Source organism: Anastrepha obliqua, chromosome 3 (genome assembly GCF_027943255.1).
Source record: "Anastrepha obliqua isolate idAnaObli1 chromosome 3, idAnaObli1_1.0, whole genome shotgun sequence".
NCBI classification, from domain to species: domain Eukaryota; kingdom Metazoa; phylum Arthropoda; class Insecta; order Diptera; family Tephritidae; genus Anastrepha; species Anastrepha obliqua.
In genome coordinates this window covers 107,140,279-107,160,324 of record NC_072894.1, presented here as the reverse complement: position 1 = coordinate 107,160,324, position 20,046 = coordinate 107,140,279, and the positions used below count along the sequence as shown (strand labels likewise).

Genomic DNA, 20,046 nt, shown 5'->3' with positions numbered 1-20,046 from the left:
CGTTAGGCAAGCTGAAGGAGCTCGGATGGGAGCTAATGCCGCATGTGCATTTTCCGTGGACTTCAATCCCATATGAGTAACAAGAACTACTCCTCAAAAGAAGCTATAAAAAGGGATTTCGAAGCGTATTTTGGCTCCAAGAACAAAAAAATGTTTGAGCAGGGAATTAAAAATTTGCCTAAACGTTGGGAAGGCATTGTAAATAATGAAGAAAAATATATTATTGATTAATAAATACTTTAAACTTTTTTTTTTATTAATTTTAAAACCACCTTTAAAAACGCACGAACTTATGGACTGACCGATAGTTTGACTGGACTGAGAAGTTTGTGATGACGACAATGAGTAGTTCAGTTATTACACTGTAAGAATAAAAATGATTAGTTGCCTTGCTTCGAGAACATAGTAGATATATTTTTCAGTTATAAGAAATTGCTATTGGTACAAGAGAGATATGATATCACACCGACAAGGGGAAACTATTAGAACTTTCCCATGGCTAGAACGAAAATGTGTAGTTGGATGAGGATAGTGATGATGATAATATGAGTGCTTATCTGATAGTCAGCTGTCTTGTAGGGTACATTTAGGCTAACACATTATTGTGGTATTGTGTCTATAAATTGCTGTTGTTTCTCTTTGTATAGGCGTTGTGTACGTGTAAGTGTGTTTACATTTATAAATATAAATAATACAAGTATTTAGTAAATTTGTTTTTATATAAGTAATTTTTCTCTTTTTCTTCTTCTTCTTTGTAAATAATACTGTTTCACTAATACTACACATCAATGCATACTTTGTTGTTGTGTGTTAAGAATTGATAAAAACCTAATAAATTTATTAAAAATTTGTACATAAACTTAGTTTCTATGTAATTAATTTTATTACTGAAATTTGAATAAGTTCACGCTGTTCAATGACAATTTTATTCAATTTAGCCTCTTGCCCACTAAAGCTACCTTCATTGGAAAGCTTCGCACTGAAGTCTAAAATAGGCGACAAGAATTTTCTCTCGCGCGAAAGAGACGACTTCTGTCAGCTGCTTAAACAGCTGCAATATTGGAATTGATCTGCATTTTATCTATTGGGTATGGGAATAAGTTTCCGCCCTCGTAAAAGTGGTATCGCTGCTGATACTATTTTTGTGTTCGCTCTTGTAATATGCTGGTGATTTGAAGGTGTATATGTGTGGCCTCGATCGCAGTAGTTGACATTCGTTGAAAGCGTAAAGATCCTTTTTTATTTGACGTCAAAAGTGTCTACGTTCGTCCCGAAAACACAGCATTTGCGTGAAGTCATGCTTTATTATTACCTTTCAAAGAAAACTGCAACTGAGACGTGTCGTATATTGATCAATATTTACAGCAACCACGTGCCATCAACTTGTAAAGAGTGGTTGCGCCGCTTCCAGAGTGGCAATTTCGACGTGAGTGCGTGAGTGATAAAGATCGCGAAGGGGCATCGAAAAAAATTGAAGATACATAACTACAAAAATCATTGGATGAAGACGCATGTCGAACCCTTAATATGAACCCTTGATGATATGTCTAAAGAGTTGGATGTTGGCAGATCAACCGTTGGTAGACGTTCGCACGCGATGGGAATGTTCCAGAAAACAGGCAACTGGGTGCCGCATCAATTGAAGTAGGGGGATATCGAGAGACGTTTGGTGACGTGTGAGATGCTTCTTGAACGGCAGAAAAGAAAAGGTTTTCTACATCGCATCGTCACTGGCGATGAAAAATGGATCTATTATGATAACCCTAAGCGACGAAAATGCTGGAGTCTGCCAGGTGAACCAGGTCCATCGGCAGCGAAAAAAAATATGCATGTTTTTATGTTGTGCATCTGATGGGATCAGAAGGGTGTCATTTATTATGAACTCCTTAAACCATCTGAAACCATCACTGGCGATCGTTACCGACTGCAGCTAATGCGTTTGAATCAAACTCTCAATGAAAAGCGGCCGGAATGCGACGGTTGACATGACAAACTTATTTTGCTGCATGACAACGCCAGGCCACACGTTGCTAAATCGATCCGGAAATATTTAGAAGGACTGAATGGGCAAATCTTGCCTCACCCGCCGTATTTCCCAAACATTGCACCTTCGGATTACCATCTGTTCCGATCAATGCAGTCAGCCCTTGGGAAACAAAAAGAAGTCGCACAGGGCCATATCAGGTGAATACGGTGCTTGCCCGATGGCATTTACTTGGTGTTTGGTCAAATAATCCAGTACAATTTGGGCTCAGTGCGATGGCGCGTTATCATCATGCAAAATCGAATAATTGTTTGTCCATATTTCCGGCCGTTTGCGACGTACAGCATCTCTCAAACGCTTCAAAACGGATAAATAATATTCTTTATTGACTGTTTAGCCCGATGGAAGGTACTCATGGTGCCCTACGCCTTGGTAATCGAAGAAAACAGTCAACATCACCTTCCCGGTACTTTTTGATCATAGGGTACTTCACATTATTATGATATTTCATTTACTATTTAATTGTTTAAATAATTCGTAACTTTGGCTGAGAAAAGACAGAAACTTATTGCCATACCCAATCGATTTCTTCTGAGAAAATATGATATATGTAAATCACATGGCGCCCTACCCGCCAAGTGCAACGGATGGTCGAACAGACATCAGAAAATGCGAAATGAGCCGACGCATTACCTTACTCTATTGTCTCACATAACATTTTTTCCGCAAAGCAACAAAAAATCGATCATGCAAACGAAGGCAACTATGCTAATTCGTTTACAGAAGCCAGAGGTACTGCATTCGAAAAAAAAGATGCTACAACACGACAATTCTAAAACTTTGAAAGACTCAAAAAATGTGGTTTGGTGGGGCGGTGCCTTGTAAAGGCGTTAAATCTCTTCATTTCTGCGAAAAACGGGTTAAGACCGGGGCAAAATTATACCATAAGGATATCTTAGAAGACATGGTGAAGTAGTGGAGTAGTACTCTCTTCAATAGGGAGCGTTAGATCTTTCAGCAAGATTCCGCTGCAGCCCATAAGACGAAAGCCATCTAGCAGGGGTTGAAAAACAATATTCCTGCGTTCATAGCCGCTGAAGATTGGTCGTCCAGATTTGAGTCCATTTGACTACAGTTTGTGATCGGAATGGGAGAATATGGCCTGCTGAAGACCTCATAGAAATTTGAAGAGTCTCAAACAATCTTTGCTTCGAGCAACGACGTCAATATCCATGGAAACCGTGTGTGCTGCGATAGCTGAATGGCCTATTCGAATTGAAGGCTTGTGTAAATGCAAATGGTGACCATTTCTAAAGAAAATTAAATTTTTTTTATATATACATGGTTAAATAAAACTATATATATATATATATATATATATATATATGTATATATGTATATAATTGGAGCGTACACTATGTTTAGGGGTTCGGCTGAGCTCCCCCTATTTGTGAAGGGACTTACAGTCCGAACGGCAGATGTTTTTTATGAGGAGCTTTTTCATGTTAAAAATACACTTGAAGGCTTGCCTTTGCCTGTCGAGGGGTGATCGCTATTAGAAAAAACTGTTTCTATTATTTGATGTTCCTGCTCAGAGATTCTACGGTTTGGCCAATCTGCTATGGTAAAAAATAAAATTGTTCGAGGAACTTCGGTTGCCATACCCCAGAGTTAGGTTGGTGCGGATTATAAACGATGGCTATGCTGCGTTTGCGTCAACCGCTTTGTGGTGCTGATGAAATTCATCAGATTTTTAATATCACACGTGGCCAGAAAGATTTCACGACCTTACAAGTTTGTGTACATACTTGCCCAACGCTCCCCATCCTTCCAGGAGCAGACCGCAGGTAGTCCGGGGGATCCCAATTCTCTCTCTTCGCGGGGAAATCACCTCACATGTCCCTTGTCTGGCCAGCTCATCCGCTTCACAGTTTTCCACAATGTCGCTGTGACCAGGAACCCAGATGAGCCTTATGCCAAAGAATTCTGACGCAGTCGAAAGTGAGGCCAAACATTCCCTGATCAGTTTCGAATGCACCGTCACTCACCCGAGGGCCCTTCTTGCCGCTTGGCTGTCGGAGTAAATATTTACTTTCTGGACTGTTAGTACGCATGTGAGCAGCCAATCAGCTGCCTCCTTGATTGCGGCTACCTCAACCTGGAACACTCTGCAGTGGTCCGGTAACCTCAATTTGAGTCTGATGGGCAGTTCCTCGCAAAAAAGAATGCTCGGCAGCCAAATTCTGCCCGCTCATTTCACACGTGCTCACACACTCGTCCTTGTTCGGATGGCAATTAAGCAACTTGAGAGAAGACTGTGTTGATTTTTTTCGTATATCACCAACACAAACTCAGATTTTTCGTAAACAAATCTCCGGCTACGTCATCACATCAGCTGATTCTTTCAAATTTGCTGCGAGCCGGTTAACGGTGCGATCTTGGCCAGATCTTTGAAATATTTTCACCATACTAGTAACTAAGAGAGAGGCTGTTAACCGCTGGTGAGAACAATGACGAACTAATCACAGTCAGGGCCAAGCAAGGATGTCCACAAAGGGGTGGTCTTTCTCCGCTGCTGTGGTGCTTGGTCGTAGACTCTCTACTAGCGGAGATGCAGGAATTCGGTGTTCATGTCCAAGCTTATGCGAACTCTGATAAATCACTAAGGAGACTTTGCACGCAAGTGCAGAGGATTCTGGACAAAATCGATGACTGGTGTATGAGACAAGGTCTTTCCGTTAATCCGAACAAAACCACCATAGTCTTGTTCACGAGAAAACATAAATTGGATGGACTTAGTCTTCTAACACTGAAAGGTGAGACACTTGGTCTTTCCGATGAAGTTAAATATCTGGGAGTAATCTTGGATTAGAATCTGACTTGGGAGACACACGGTTCACTGAAGTCGCGCATTAAGGATTTTTCAGCAATGCCGCAGAGCCTTTGGTAAAACAGGTCTGAAACCTGCTGTGGTAATATGGATATATACAGCACTTTTCAGACCAATCATCACTTACGTCTCTGTGGTCTGGTGGCGACGGAGCATGGTTAAGTTAACACTCCGGGAACTATACAGGCTGAAATGAAGTGTATTTTTATGAATTACGGGTGCCATGAGTACAACCTCTGGCGGTGCTCTAAATGCTATGCTTGATTTGCTCCGCTTGGATCTTAAGATACAACAGGAAGCAATAAAAGCAGTGTATAGACTCCATAAATATGGTTTCAGGGACGAATACGGAACTTCGGGGCACAGAGAAACCTTTAAGTTGCTATCTGAGCAGTATCCACTGTTTTTGGCACCCAAAGACGACCTGATACCCACAGTTTCATGTGGAATGAAATTTGATGCCAGATTTCCATTTCATTAGCAATGGAGCAATCCAGAACCCATTCAGGCAGGTTTGACGGATATTTTCTTTAATAAAGATGGTACTTAAACGACAGTATGGTATGAGGGAAATGGCAACTGTTTTCCAAATGGAAATTTTTGCCATCCTGAAAGTAGCCGAATGGATAATCGAGAGGAGATGAAGCGAAAAACAGATTGGAGTTCAGTCAGGTCGCACTAAAGGCCCTGAAGAACGCGAACCAAACCTCAAAGATTGTTCAAGAATGTAAGAAGAAGCTTAATTCTGTCGTAAGACAAAACAGGCTTGTACTTATATTGGTTCCAGCGCACTCCGCTGTTCAAGGAAACTAAATTGCCGATGAATTGGCCAGAGCCAATAATCGGAATTTACATAAAGAGCGATGGTCCGGTCTAGAACGCTATAGAACTGCAAAGTGTTTTGTGCAAGTCCGTACAGAAATCTGTCAAACTTTCTACTAAAACTTGGAAGGAGAGACGTTCGGTTGATGTTCGGTATTACTACAGGGCACAGCCCATGGGGTCAGCATGACACCACCATTGGAATCATTGAGGACCCAATGTGCCTGTCTTGCTTGGAGGAGGCGAATAGCACTGAGCACTTTCTCTGTGAGTGTCCTGCTTTTACTAGAGCACGGCTACGAGTTTTGGGTTCCGATGTCGTAAGAATGAGTAATATTCGTTCTCTAAAACTGAAGGATATTTACAGATTTGGCAAAGAATCTGGAAAATTCTCATAGGACTAAGTACCTTTATCCCTGTCTCTATTCTTTCCTATCTCTTTCTCTGATACTTTTCCCCTTCCCTCCTTGACTATCTACCCTCTTTCCAGAGTTCTAAATACAATGGGCTTTTTAGCCTGAGTGTTTTAAGAGCCACCAAATCTCTTGGTGCTCCTTGGCTCGACCTATTCAAATTTCAATTTGAGTAACTAAGAAAAGCATCCACAATTTAAGGTGTCTCCAGTGCTGAGTTGCTTTCCAATTGGACGCATTGCCAATAATGGGAAAATTCGAATGGGAATTTCGAATAGAAGTTTTCCTTGACATTTTAACTATACTTAAGGATCTATTCATTTCAACGAAACAGCGAGAATTTATTCAAGTCCCAAAATATTATATTTGTAATTTCAAAAGAGTTTTGCATGTTTCCAGTTAATTGATTTTGTTGCACAGCTATTTTTCAAAATTGAAAACAAGACTGAATTTTCGCTACACACCAACTTATGCAAAAACAATTTTTTTTTCAAGAGAAAATTCATATTAATGTTTACACATAGTTTCTTTTTTTTCTTAATATTTTTCCATTGATAATAATTTTCTTTAAATATATTTTTACAAACAATAAATAACACTTGCCGATTTGCGCTATTTGTATACATACACATACATAAATTAATGCATCTATAGTTATAAGGACCACAAAAGTTTGCGTGTGTATATAAAAAATCCTTATTGATTACGCCTACCAAATATTATTAGAATCTACAAATACATACACAAACGTTAATTATTTTATCTAAATTGCCATATATTTTTCTTAGTACACTCATACATCGAAATGTACTCATACATGTACATATAATCAAATGGCATTTAATATTATTTTTGTTTTTAACTATAAATCGCTTCACATTTTCTATAAACTTAAACTTTTTTTCGCTTTATGTTTTAAACATGTCAAGTTTAATAAGTAAAATATATCTGCTGTGTACGTTTACACTTTTCATCATTATTTTACTATTTCTGCGTTTTCTGTTTTTATTTTATTTATCTTAAATTCTTGGGCACTGATCCCAGAAAAATTATTTTATTTTCTTTTAAGTCTTTATTAAATTTTTCTAGTTTCAATTATCTATAATATTCTGGTACTTACAATTATTTATAATTACACTAGTTAACATATTACACAATTAAATAACGGGATTTTTTAACTACTTTTTCCTCTCTCTCTCTAAATCCTCCTAATCGTACTTTAGTTTTATGAAAATAATATTAACGAGTTTAGAGCTGGCACCGAAAAAAGTAAACATTAAAGGCCGCCTAAAGGCCGTTTCCTCCTCTAACCAATGAAGAGGGTTATACTAACCGCACCAAGAAACTATCCCTAATTTTGAAGTGTCCATCAGTTTTTTCTTTTTCCCAATTATCCTATGAAGCATCATTTTCTCATGCAACCAATAAAGTGAGCTTTACTAAACGAGCAGATAAAATATTCCTAACTTTAAAGCCACTTTTCTATCTTTCGTTTTCTTTACTGCTACCGAAAAGTAATTTGTCAGTTCCGAAGCTACGCCAAAGAGGGGGTATCCCCTATAGAATAAAGTGTGCCGTAGTATTAGCGGTTAGTTGTGAAAACGGCCCTTAATTGGAAAGCAGTAATAACATTTTATAAATTTATGAATATTTCGAAAAAGTTAATTGATCCCCAGATCGAGCAGTCATAGCCGATTGGAGCTCTATCGCTCACAAAAAACGAAGTGAGTTTTGCGAATGAATTCTGTAAAGGTGATAGCATACATAGGGTGACCCATCTACAATATTTAGCGCTAGTTTTATTCCAAAATTCAAATTTCTTCTATAGCGATTTCATGGGCTAGGCTGACGACCTAACATTCATTCTAACATGAAAAGATGGCAGTCAAGTAATTAGGTATTACGGGACACAGAATTTGTACATCCACTTGCAAAAACTCTATGAAAGCCACTTAAGCCGCCGGGTTTTTTTGGCGCGGCGAGTCTGAGCAACTGAAAATCCTACAAATAACAAAACGAGACGATCTACATATCGTGCCCTTAGTATTAAAATAGCCTATAAATTTTTTGATGTTTTGAGAAAATGAGTTTCAAACTTTTTGTCGAAAGTAGCTCTCACTCAAATCTCCTTATGTCTCTAAATATTTATTATTTTTTGGCTGACGTTTTGACCCACTTTGTGGAACTAGAATTTGACAAAATTTTGACCACATATAAAATCGACGATGGAGAATCCAAAAATTCAATAAAAAAATAATAGCCTATGAGCACATAGGCTATTGTTATACTAAGGGGACGATATAGTCATCTTGTATTGCGTGCCAACTACAGAATGCCTCAATCATATTTAAATTTGAATGAATCAAGGCTATAGTTGAGTCAATTATAGTTTCTATGCGAGCTCGTAGCTTCAAGTAGGGATGATAACTGTCAGCTTCTAGAGCATTGCTGCTTAAAAGTAGGCAGTTGATCTTCGCAGAAGAACGAGTGCCTTTGTAGCAGTAGTTGCTGTTATTGTTTTTACAGCATAAAACCCCAAAAAAGTGTTGTTTAATACAATTGGAGTGGCGGTCCTTGGTCGGGGACAAATCCGGGTGGTTCCGGTATTTAAAAAAAGCGATCTCCAAAGGGACTAATACTATGCTAGTTCCAAATCAACTAGTTTTATTGTTAGTTTAGTACAGTCTCGGAAGCAAAAACCAGTGCTGTCTGCAAGGGAGCTAGTTTCTCACCTATGCGATTTTGTACTGGTTTAGTAAAGTATGAAATTTAAAAATCAAAACTATCCCAAAGTAACTAGTTTTATGCAAATTCTAAACAAATTAGTTTTGCTACTAGTTTAGAAAAGTAAGGAATACAAAAACCAGTATTAACTCCAAAGTAACTAGTTGTATGCTAATGCCAAATCATTTAATTTTGATACTAGTACCGAATAAAAAACAAGTACTAACCCCAAAGTAACTATATATAATTGGCGCGTATACCCTTTTTGAGTGTTTGGCTGAGCTCCTCCTCCTATTTGTGGTGCGCGTCTTGATGTTGTTTCACAATGGAGGGACCTGACTCCGAACGGCAAATATTTTTATGAGGAGCTTTTTCATGGCAGAAATACACTCGGAGGTTTGCCATTGCCGGCCGAGGGGCGACCGCTATTAGAAAAATGTTTTTCTTAATTTTGGTGTTTCACCGAGTTTCGAACCAACGTTCTATCTGTGAATTCCGAATGGTAGTCACGCACCAACTCATTCGGCTACGGCGACCGGCCAAAGTTACTAGTTGTTTGTTGATTCAAAAAATTTAGATTTCCTACTAGTTAAGTACAGTACCGACCACAAAAACCAGTACTAACCCCAAAGTAACTAGTTTTATATTGATTCGGAATAAATCAGTTTTGCTACTAGTTTAGTAAAGTACCGAATACAAAAGCCAGTACTAGGCCCAAAGCAACTAGTTGATTGCTAGTTCCAAGTCAATGAGTTTTGCTACTAGTTTAGTAAAGTACCGAATAAAAAACAAGTACTAACCCCAAAGTAACTAGTTCTATGCTAATTCCAAAGAAGTTAGATGTCCTGCTAGTTTAGTTAAGTATCGCATACAAAAATCAATACCATCCCCAAAGAAACTAGAACTATACTAGTTCCAAACCAATTAATTTTACTATTTATTTAGAACTGTATGGAAAGCAAAATCCGGTGCCGTTCCCAAATGCGCGAGTTCCGCACCATTTAGATTTCCTGCTACTTTAGTTAAGTACCGAATACAAAAAAAAGCAGTACTATCGCCAAACTAACTAGTTTTATGATAATTCGAAATCAATTACTTTCGCAACTAATTTAGTAAAGTACCGAACTAAATATGCGAGCTCCACACAACTTAGATTTCCTGCTCGTTTAATAAAGTACCAAATACAAGCCCCAATACTATACCCAAAGTAACTAGTTCTATCCTAGTTCCAACTCAATTAGTTTGACTGCTGGCTTAGTGCAGTATCGAATAAAAATTCTATAAACTGGTATTGAATCTCTATTTGCAAATTAAAATAAATAAAAGACACGTCGATTCGATGAAATTTCGTTAGAATTTCAGCAAGATTTTTTTTTTTTGTTTTCATTGTTTGCTAATGCTCGTAAATAAAATTTTAATACAATAGTTTTTCATGACGCTACCCTTTTCGGTATCAGTTTTACAATTTTTCTTGTCTATTGAAATTATGTATTAAAATATATATTCCTTATATGTATCTACATATGTAGTGTTTACTCATTTAGCTATGTATGTACGTACTATTTTCTTAAGAGAACTGAGCATTGAATTGAAACCACATTTGTGGGTAATGGAGGCAGATCAAGGACAACCATAGTTAAAGCATTGGTACATACATACATATATCAAAGCTCTAGGCAAAATAAAAAGTTATACGTATGTATGTAAATGTGTACGATGAAAAAATAATGTAAGGTTTCTCTAGGTCTTTCTATTACAGGATCAACAACAATGTTATAGTTTCGCTAGTCTAAAGTAAAATCGATACCTATTAACATTTACGAACATATAAGTTGAAATGTTTATATGATAACCTTACAACTGGTTTTTCATTGTTGACATGCAACCTGCAAATATGTCAATTCAATTCAGAAACAAAAACGTGTAACGCCCTACATTTCTTAAAGTATGCATTCCGTACATTAAACCATTACAAGCAAGTCGCGTATCATTCCGTTAATCGCTAAACTAACCTAACCTACTACAATTGCTGCATAAAAAATTAATTAATTGATTTTGCTAATTTTGTAAGCAAAACGCATTTAATATCTTTCATTTTTTTCTTTTTTTAATTTCAACTAGAAATTATATGCCTGTTTGCGCAGCAGTGTTGCATATTTTCTCGCGCACTACTGCAAACACGCACATGCAAATGTACTCACACATATACGTATGCACAGGTATGCAAATGTGCTATGTCATCTACGAGTATTTCTTCGTAAGTAAATACGAGTATTTTTATTGTATGCTTAAATATATTTTTTACGTTTGAAGCCTCTAACGTTTATTTGCTGGCAAATTCGTAATTTTCTGCTGCTTTTCTCGATTTATTTTATTATTATTTATTAATTATTTCGTTTTTATCGCTTATGTATACCTTTAGAGTGCTTCAGTCGATGAACTACATGGTCCAATATAAGCGGCCGCTCCAGTCATGTCGGACGGCGTGGCAGGTGTCACCAAACCGCCACTGCCACTGGCACCCGAACTGGCCGTCGCCGTTGTTGTCGCACCAATTAATGCTTCACTAGTGCCCACCGCCGCCTGTCTTAATGCTGTAAGCGTTGAAGCGGCCACACTTTCGGCCGTTATTTTATGTATTTTTGTTGCTAGATCGTCACTTTTCGGTGGATACTGTGAAAAGGAGAGTAGATAACGAATGAGTTTTGCAATACTCGACTTTATTTAGAAGAGAGAGACAAAAAAAAACAAAACAGAGGTTGTCTGTAAAGTCGGTTTACTGACGATAGTTTAACGTGACAACGTCATAAGAAAATATTGATGGAATAGTTGCAATTTTCAAAACAAAATTTTAATTTTATTTGTTTGATAGATATTTTGTATGGATATAGAGGAGGAGGTAAATGGAATTGCAATGGAATAGGTCAAGTTACATTTACACAACCGTGCAAAATGACGAAACATTTATCAAATTCATGAAAGATATCTTCAATTTCGATTGTGCATCAGACGTTAATAAGTCAACAACACAAAGAGGCACCATCATCGATTTGCCTTTTTCAAGACACTTTACACTCGAAACACTCCCTTTCATTTCCTACTTTTTCCATCATCGTCCTATTTTCAACAGAGAAATGGTTCATTACCATGCACACAGGAAGAAGGCATATGCACATACAAGTATGTGAATTTATATACCTACATATGCGCATATACATACATATATATGCTCACTCAAATAGGACAGAGCCAGATGTCGAACGTTGCCGAACGCGGGGGCCGATTGTGCTCTTTGTCGTTCGTTCCGCGCTCTCGCTCGCAGTTCAAGCACATTAGCTTACATTTGCTTGCGTACGGAATAGATTCGTATATTTGATATGTCCATATGACTTGTATGCATCTTTACATATAGATTTGTTCTTTTTGAAAATTGCGCGAAATTGTATATGTATATGCATGTTTATATACATATATTAGTATACAACATATCTTATAAGGTATGTGGTCAATATTACCATACATTTTTTCCTTCATATATAATAAAAAAAATTAATAATAATAACATTAAAACAACAGGTATTATTAACAAACTTGGTTTTATTTTCTTCAAGTAAATCAAATCAATAATAATCAATAAGAAGGCATATGCAAATACAAATACGTGAATTTATATATGTACATATGCGCATATACATACATATATACGCTCACTTAAGTAGGAGAGAGCAAGATGTCGAACGTTGCCGTTCGTTTGCTTTGTTTGCTTTGTCGTTCGATCCGCGCTTTCGCTTGCAGTTCATTCAAGGTAACGGCAATGAGCAAGGTAACGACAAATGAGCAAGGTAACTACAAATAAGCAAGGTAACGACAAATGAGCCAGGTAACACTAATGAGCAAGGTAACGACACATTTTTTCGTGCGTGCAGCCGGCTAAATCGAATTATAAGACGTTATCACGTCAAAAACAATTTGAAAAGTTTTGCCTTATCTTCAGTGGATTAATTATTAATAATTAGTTGTCTTGCAAATAGTTAAATGAATGAAAAAATGCTTTCTCATCTGCTCCATAAAATGAGCCGATAAAATATTCCTAACTTGAAAGTGACTCTTAACTGCTTAAGTTTTCGCAACCGTCTGACAATGGATAAATTTACTAGTTGACACTTATGAACTATGTAGAAATGGAGCGCGTAAAGGTCAAAATAAAGATCTTCTGTTGTTTCAATCTCTTCGAGTAAAAATTCAGCTATACTGAGATTGAGGAAGGAAACAACATAGCTAACTTCTTCCAGGTTATTGAATATTAGCACGCAATTATCCTCAGTAAATAACACGCGAGTAGATATATTAGGCGGTCTCGGTAGTCTAGCGTAAGTGCACTAGGCTGCCACCCCAGAGGTTGTGGGTTCGAATTCCACGTAAAGCACGGTTCTCGCAATTTTCTCCAAATTTACCTACTTCCCCTGGGTCTGAAAAAAAAAATAATTAACTCATTTCTCAACCGCAAAAACTTATCCTTTCCATCCTTACTCCCGAAAAATGTGAAACACAGATACATATATGTATATATATATATATATATATCGTCACCCTATTTGGGTGTTTGGCCAAGCTCCTCCTCCTATTTGTGGTGTGCGTCTTGATGTTATTCCACAAATGGAGGGACCTACAGTTTCAAGCCGACTCCGAACGGCAGATATTTTTTATGAGGAGCTTCTTCGTGGCAGAAATACACTCGGAGGCTTGCCATTGCCTGCGGAGGGACGACCGCTATTAGAAAAAACGTGTTCTTAATTTTTTGATCTTCACCGAGACTCGAACCGAAAATTCACTCTCTGAATTCCGAATGGTAGTCACGCACCAACCCATTAATCGATTTTCAGGTGTAGGAAAATTTAGAAACATGAAAATTTGAAAATGCGATATCTCTGCGAAAAAAATGATATTTGAGCAAACAAAACGCCATTTGAAAGAAGAAGACTTGTGCTTAAAGATGCCAGCCTATTTTGTTGGTGAAAGAAAACATCTGCAAGACTATATAACCTCAAATATGGGCAAAAATGGTGTTTTTTGCACTTTTAGGTTAGGATATATCGAAAACCAGAGCTGATAGAGCAATTTTGAGGCCAGATTTCGATTCATCGCATCAAAATCCTTCGAAAATATATAGTCCGGTTTCTGGGTCTGAGATGCTATCGGCCTGTGTAATGTTAGGCATAAGATGTTGAGTTTCTAAAACTTACATTTATTTATTTTATAATTTGCTTGGGTTCATTTACCCATATTTTTCTTTATCTAACCAGTAAGTTTTTATGTGTATTTGAATTTTAACGTTCAGCAATCAAGCAACTCGCACCCAACTCCATCTGACACTCGCTCTTACCTCTTGTAACTCATCCACCACTCCATCTGACACTCGCTCTTACCTCTTGTAGCTCATCCACCGACGGTAGTAGTTCATCCATTGAATTGGGCGTCAATGGACTCGGCGTAGGCATGCCGCTCAAACGACTGAACGCCGACGCCGCACCCATATGATGTTGCAGTGTGTCGCCAATTACAATTTGCGGTTTATTTTGATTAAGGTGTTGTTGTTGTTGTAGACGCGCCAAACGCAATTTCATCTCCTGACGAATCTCCTTCTGCTGGACCTCCTTCTCGAAACGCATCATACTATAGCTACGCACGGACGAACTAGTACTATGAACCGACGCTAGACTTGGTCTTCGAGAACCTGTGTTTGGGAATGTGTGCGCGCGCATGTGTGTGTGGCAAGATGACGTAGTAAGTAATCGGGCGGTACGTATTGGAGAAAGAGATGTACATATATGGCGAGATTAATATATGCATAGAAAAAAGGCAGGCGAATTAGTACATAAACGAGTTATTTATATAATTTAACATAGTTTATTATATATATACAAATATTAAAAGATATTTATTAAATGCATTAGCAACAGTTTTGAATCAATAGTAGGAATAGTTGTGGGTTAATTATTCGCCAGACTGAACGATGGCAATGGTTGTATGCTTTCTTAGATTAGGTTAGGTCTCTTTGCCATGCTTTCTTACTAGTGACGCAAAACCATTGCTTTTGTCATATGTCTAAAGTTGAAGCTATTTGCTTTGAGGACGCTGCAGATACATTTATTAAGAAGTAGGACAGTTTTCAAACACAGTTGCATACTTTCGGGCGTACAAGCGTAGCGTGCAAGTTATCGCTAGTTAGCACTGCCGTTCGCATGATTCTCTAAAATACTTATAAGTGTACGAAGTAAGTCGAATAGGACGAGTACAAATGCAAGAATTTAAGAATGGAAAAACGCTTGCAGTTCATATACACAGGAATTAGTTGTTGTTTTGGGAGTTTTTTTTTTTGTTTTTTTAAGTGGGAAGTAAGTTATAGTGAGAAAAGCGCTAAGTATGGAAATTTATATGCCGGGCGATTGAGTGTCGTGGAGTATTATTTTTATATTTATATTTATTTTTTGTAGTTCATGAATTATTATTTTTGTTCTTGGATTTTTTCTTTTTTATTATTTTTATATTTATATTTATTTTTTGTAGTTCATGAATTATTATTTTTGTTCTTGGATTTTTTCTAATTAATTAAAAAAAATTACAAAATTTATTTATTAGTTAAAAAGATTACTAAATTTATTAATTTTTAATTTAAAAATTTAAAATTATGGGAAAATATATTCATTCATAAAAAAATTATAATGATAAATTATAAATAAAAAATTATGGTAAAAAAATTTATGTTTGCTAAAAAAGGTAAAAGACAAAAAACAAAGATTGTGGTAAACAGAATTTATAAACAAAAATTAATAAATTTATTTAGTAAATTATTTATTTTTTTAATTAATTAATGGAATAAATTTATTTATTTTTTTAATTAATTACTAAATTTATTTATTTTTTTAAATTAATCAATAAATTTATTTCTTTTTTTAATGAAATCTTGTTCTACCAAAATCTTTGTTTTTTGCTTTCGACCTTTTTTAGCAAACAATTTCTAAATAAATAATTAATTTTTTTTATCTTTACTTTTTTATTTATAATTTATTATTATAATTTTTTTATGAATGAATATATTTCTCCATAATTTTTTTCTTTTTTATTAACGCACTTTTTTAATTTTTTTTTTCTGTTTGGATCGCTTATTATGAAATAAAATAGATTTCTAAACTAATCACTTAAATTTTTTACGGGGTTACGGGTAATCAGAATCAAACAAAAATGGATTGTTTAGCATTTTCTTAAAGTATTATATCTTAAAAATATCCGACAAATACTTTTCGAGTTATTCAACAATTAACAAAGGGCGCTCGGGCGCTCCAGAGCCGAGAGCAAAACTTCAAATGCGTTTTACTCAAAAATATGTTTTTTGAACTGTAAATCATTGTAACTTAAAACCGCTTGGTAGATTACAATACAAATTTTACTGCATAACTAAAAGCTCGAGCCTAATCGAAGAATTTTTTTTTTTAATTTCGTTTTTTTTTTCTCGAAAATCTGAAAAATACGCCGACGCCGCCATATTGTGAATTTTGAAAAAAAGCTTGGATCAGGCACCAGATTATTTATTAATGAAACTAATTTCTCTTGTTCGAATGATTTTAGATGAATCTCCAAGGACTTGTGATTATCACCGCAAGGGACTTCTGGAGAAACGGGCTCCACGCAAACAGCGATAACTTTTACAATTATTAATTTTTTTTTTGAAATTTTGCTAAAGTCAAGTCGAAATTTGATGTATTAATGCTATGTTTTTATATTTATAAAATAAAGCAATTGACTAGTAAAACAAAAAATATTGAAAATCATCATTTTTACGGGCTTCTGACTATCCCTAATCCCTCAATTTATTAGGTTGGGGAATAAGTTCACAGCGGATTTATATTTTACAATGATTTGTTTGCTGTTTGGCAAAGGATAAGTATTCTTTCTGCTCTATAAAACTATGTTAATCGTATTTTTAAGTTGTTTAATTTTTATTAGTTTTGAGGCTTAGAAATGGAATGGAATGGGCAAAAATCAACATTTTCGACACCTGGTCATCGAGGTCAAAAAGCTGCCGAAGCAGCCGAAGTAGCCTGGGATATTTGCGACGTGTATTGAGAAGTTTGTCATAGGCGAGTTTTCAGCAGGAAAATGGTAGCACAAAGTTCAAAAATGGAGACTTTGACGCCGCGGAAGGGTTTCTGAGTTCGATGAAGAACGTCTCTAATCACTATTGAAGCAGAACAGTCGCCAAACCAGTCGTGAATTGGCGGAAAAAATGAACTACGATCATAAAACGATTCTCAATCACCTTCATTCAATAGGATTTACCGAAAAATTGGGAGTCTGTGTGCCTCAACGAAAAAAAAACAAAGAATGTCGCCTTCAACTTGCTTCTAAGCATCTCGCCCGCCAGCGAGCAACAGGCGGTCATAAACAGCGCTTTTTGTACCGAATCTTCACGGGAGATGACAAATGGTACTTTACCATTAATGCGAAGGAAAGGAAGAAGTGAGTGGCTCCAGGAGATACGAAGCCGAGAGTCAAGCCGGATGTTCATCGAAAGAAGCTCATGATATGTGTTTGGTGGGATTGAGAGGGTATGTTGCACTGGAAAATGCTCGAAAAGAATGTCACCGTCAACAATGAGCTCTACACTGCCCTGCTACACCGCGTGAATGAGGTTATGCGACTGAAAAGACCTATCAGCAAGGTCAAACCACACTCCTTCACGACAACGCCAGGTCCCATTTTGCACAAGTCGTCAAAGCCGCACTCCAAGAGCTCGAATGGGAGGTACTTCAGCATCCGCCGTATTCTGCGGACCTTGCAACAACCGATTACCATCTTTTCTGCTCCGATTACCATATTTTGCGCTCCTGTCAAACCATATGAAGAGCGGTACCTTCGGTAACAAAGAGGTCCCTAAAAACTGGCTCTACAACTTCTTTGACTAACAACTTCTTTGACCAATAACATCAGACCAGGCGATTTTTGGCGGAACGGCATCCACAAATTGGTCGAATAGGTCGAGAGGTGGAAAGAGGTAGTAAACAGCAACGGCGAAGATCTATGTAATTGACTAACTTATTGATATAATTATTTTTTTTTTGTTTAAATAAAAGTCTTCGGTAAAAACGCTACGAACTTATTCCCCAACCTAATACATAGTTAATTTATATTTTGATTATCATTTTTCTATATATTTTGTAAAGTTTTTTTTTATTTTCTTTTATTGATTTTTAGGAAAAGATTTTTAAATGAATTATTCATATTTTTTCTTTTGCTTTTAATTAGTTAATCTGCCGAAGGCCCTGGCAGTCAGTGCCCTTATTACGAGTAAAAATAATTTATTGATTTTCCTCGTTATAAATAAATAAATATAATCTGTTTTCTGATTATTTTTTTTATGCATTTTTTTAAGTATTTTTTATGTTTTTTTTTCTTAATGCTTTTTTTTATTTTTTTAGCGATTACTAGGAACCGAAAAAATTTCTCATTAAATTTCCCAAATATTTTTGCTACACTTTTTTAATAAGTTATCTGTTTTCTGATTATTTCGTTTTTGTTTTCTTTTTTTTTTGTTTAATTAATCGTCCCCTTAGTATAACAATAGCCTATGTGCTCATAGGCTCTTATTTTTTTATTGAATTTTTGGACTCTCCATCGTCGATTTTATATGTGGTCAAAATTTTGTCAAATTCTAGTTCCACAAAGTGGGTCAAAACGTTAGTCAAAAAATAATAAATATTTACAGACATAACGAGATTTGAGTGAGAGCTACTTTCGACAAAAAGTTTGAAATTCATTTTCTCAAAACATCAACAAATTTATAGGCTATTTTAATACTAAGGGGACGTAATGTAATTTTTCCTAGGTTTTTTATTTTATTTTTTTTTTTTTTTGCCGATTATAAAGAAACGAAAACGACTTCTACATAAATGACTAGTAGTTTTGCAACAAATTTATTTTAACTAGTTAATAAAAAAAGTTAGTTTTTTTTATTGTGCTTTTTTTAATTAATGTTATAGTTTGTTTGGTTAATAGGAAGTTAAAAGGATGTTTAAATAAATTTAAATTTTTTTGTAATTATTTTATTTTTTTTACTAAATTATTAATATTCTTGCTTTTTTTCAACTAGTTAATCTGTTTTTTTATAGTTTTATTTTTTTTTAATTAATACATTTTTTACAGTTCTTTTGGTTAGTAGGAAATAAAACCGATATCTAAATAAATTTCAATTTCTTTTGTTGTTAAAGATTTTTTTAAGTATTTATTTTAATAACGAAATTACTAATATTTTTGCAATATTTTTTTTGGTTTTTTTATAGTTTTTTTTTAATTAATTTTTTTATAGTTTTTTTTTTTGTTAGTAGGAAGTCAAAAGGATATCTAAATAAATTTCATTTTTTTCGTTTTTTTTTTTGTAATTTCTTTTCTAATTACTTTATTTTATTTTTGGGATATTTTTTATCAAACAATTTAAAAGTTCTTTTAAATTTCAATTTTTTTTTTGCTGCAAACATTTTTTTCTAATTATTTTATATCATTTTTTGGTCGATTCTTTCATGAAACCATTTTTTTATTATTTTTACTGGTTAAAAAAAAAATAAATAAAAAAGTTTTTTGAGTGTAATGAATTTCTTTTACTTGACAATATTTTATTTTTCAGAAAATGAATTTCGCCGATACTTTCCATTTTTTTTTTCAATTTCGCCTAAATTCATATAAATTTCCACAAGATTAAAGCACTTTGAGCATTAGCGACATAGCACAGCGACAGATTCGTATGTAGGATTGAGATGGAAGTACAAATATATTTATAAAATATAAGTAAATAGAAAAAATACAAATTTTTGATTTTTTTTCAGGAAAAAAGAATATTTACAGCAGTTAAGCAAGTAGTTACACGCTTATTAGCTTAAGATGTAGTAGAAAATGACAGCAGAAAAAAATAAAAAAAATGTGCCAGCAGTACAAAAAAAAAACAAAAGAATTAAATTAGCTTTTTAGAAGCAAACACCTAAAAGTAGACGCCATTAAAAGTAAAATTAGTTCAAATAAACACCATGCAAACACTTCAACACTCCAGTAAAGATTTTCAAATTTTTTCAGTGCGTTTTTTAAATTATTATTATCTTTAGTTTAACTGTGTAAAACTCTTTCTCTATAATCGAAAATCCCTTTTACAGATGGATATACATTTG

At 35.3% G+C, this 20,046-nt stretch overlaps 1 protein-coding gene across 2 annotated transcripts in view; it reads right to left on the bottom strand.

Moving 5' to 3' along the window:
- Positions 1-10,469: 10,469 nt before the first annotated feature.
- LOC129241354 (uncharacterized) overlaps positions 10,470-20,046 on the bottom strand; it is an 88,398-nt gene continuing 78,821 nt past the window's right edge. For both annotated transcript variants that reach the window (XM_054877618.1, XM_054877619.1), the window contains exons 7-8: positions 14,260-14,567; positions 10,470-11,506 (exon numbers count right to left, since the gene is read on the bottom strand). In XM_054877618.1, coding sequence (XP_054733593.1) covers positions 11,252-11,506; positions 14,260-14,567 — 563 coding nt within the window. In that variant the 3' untranslated portion in view covers positions 10,470-11,251. The remainder of the gene's footprint in view (positions 11,507-14,259; positions 14,568-20,046) is intronic.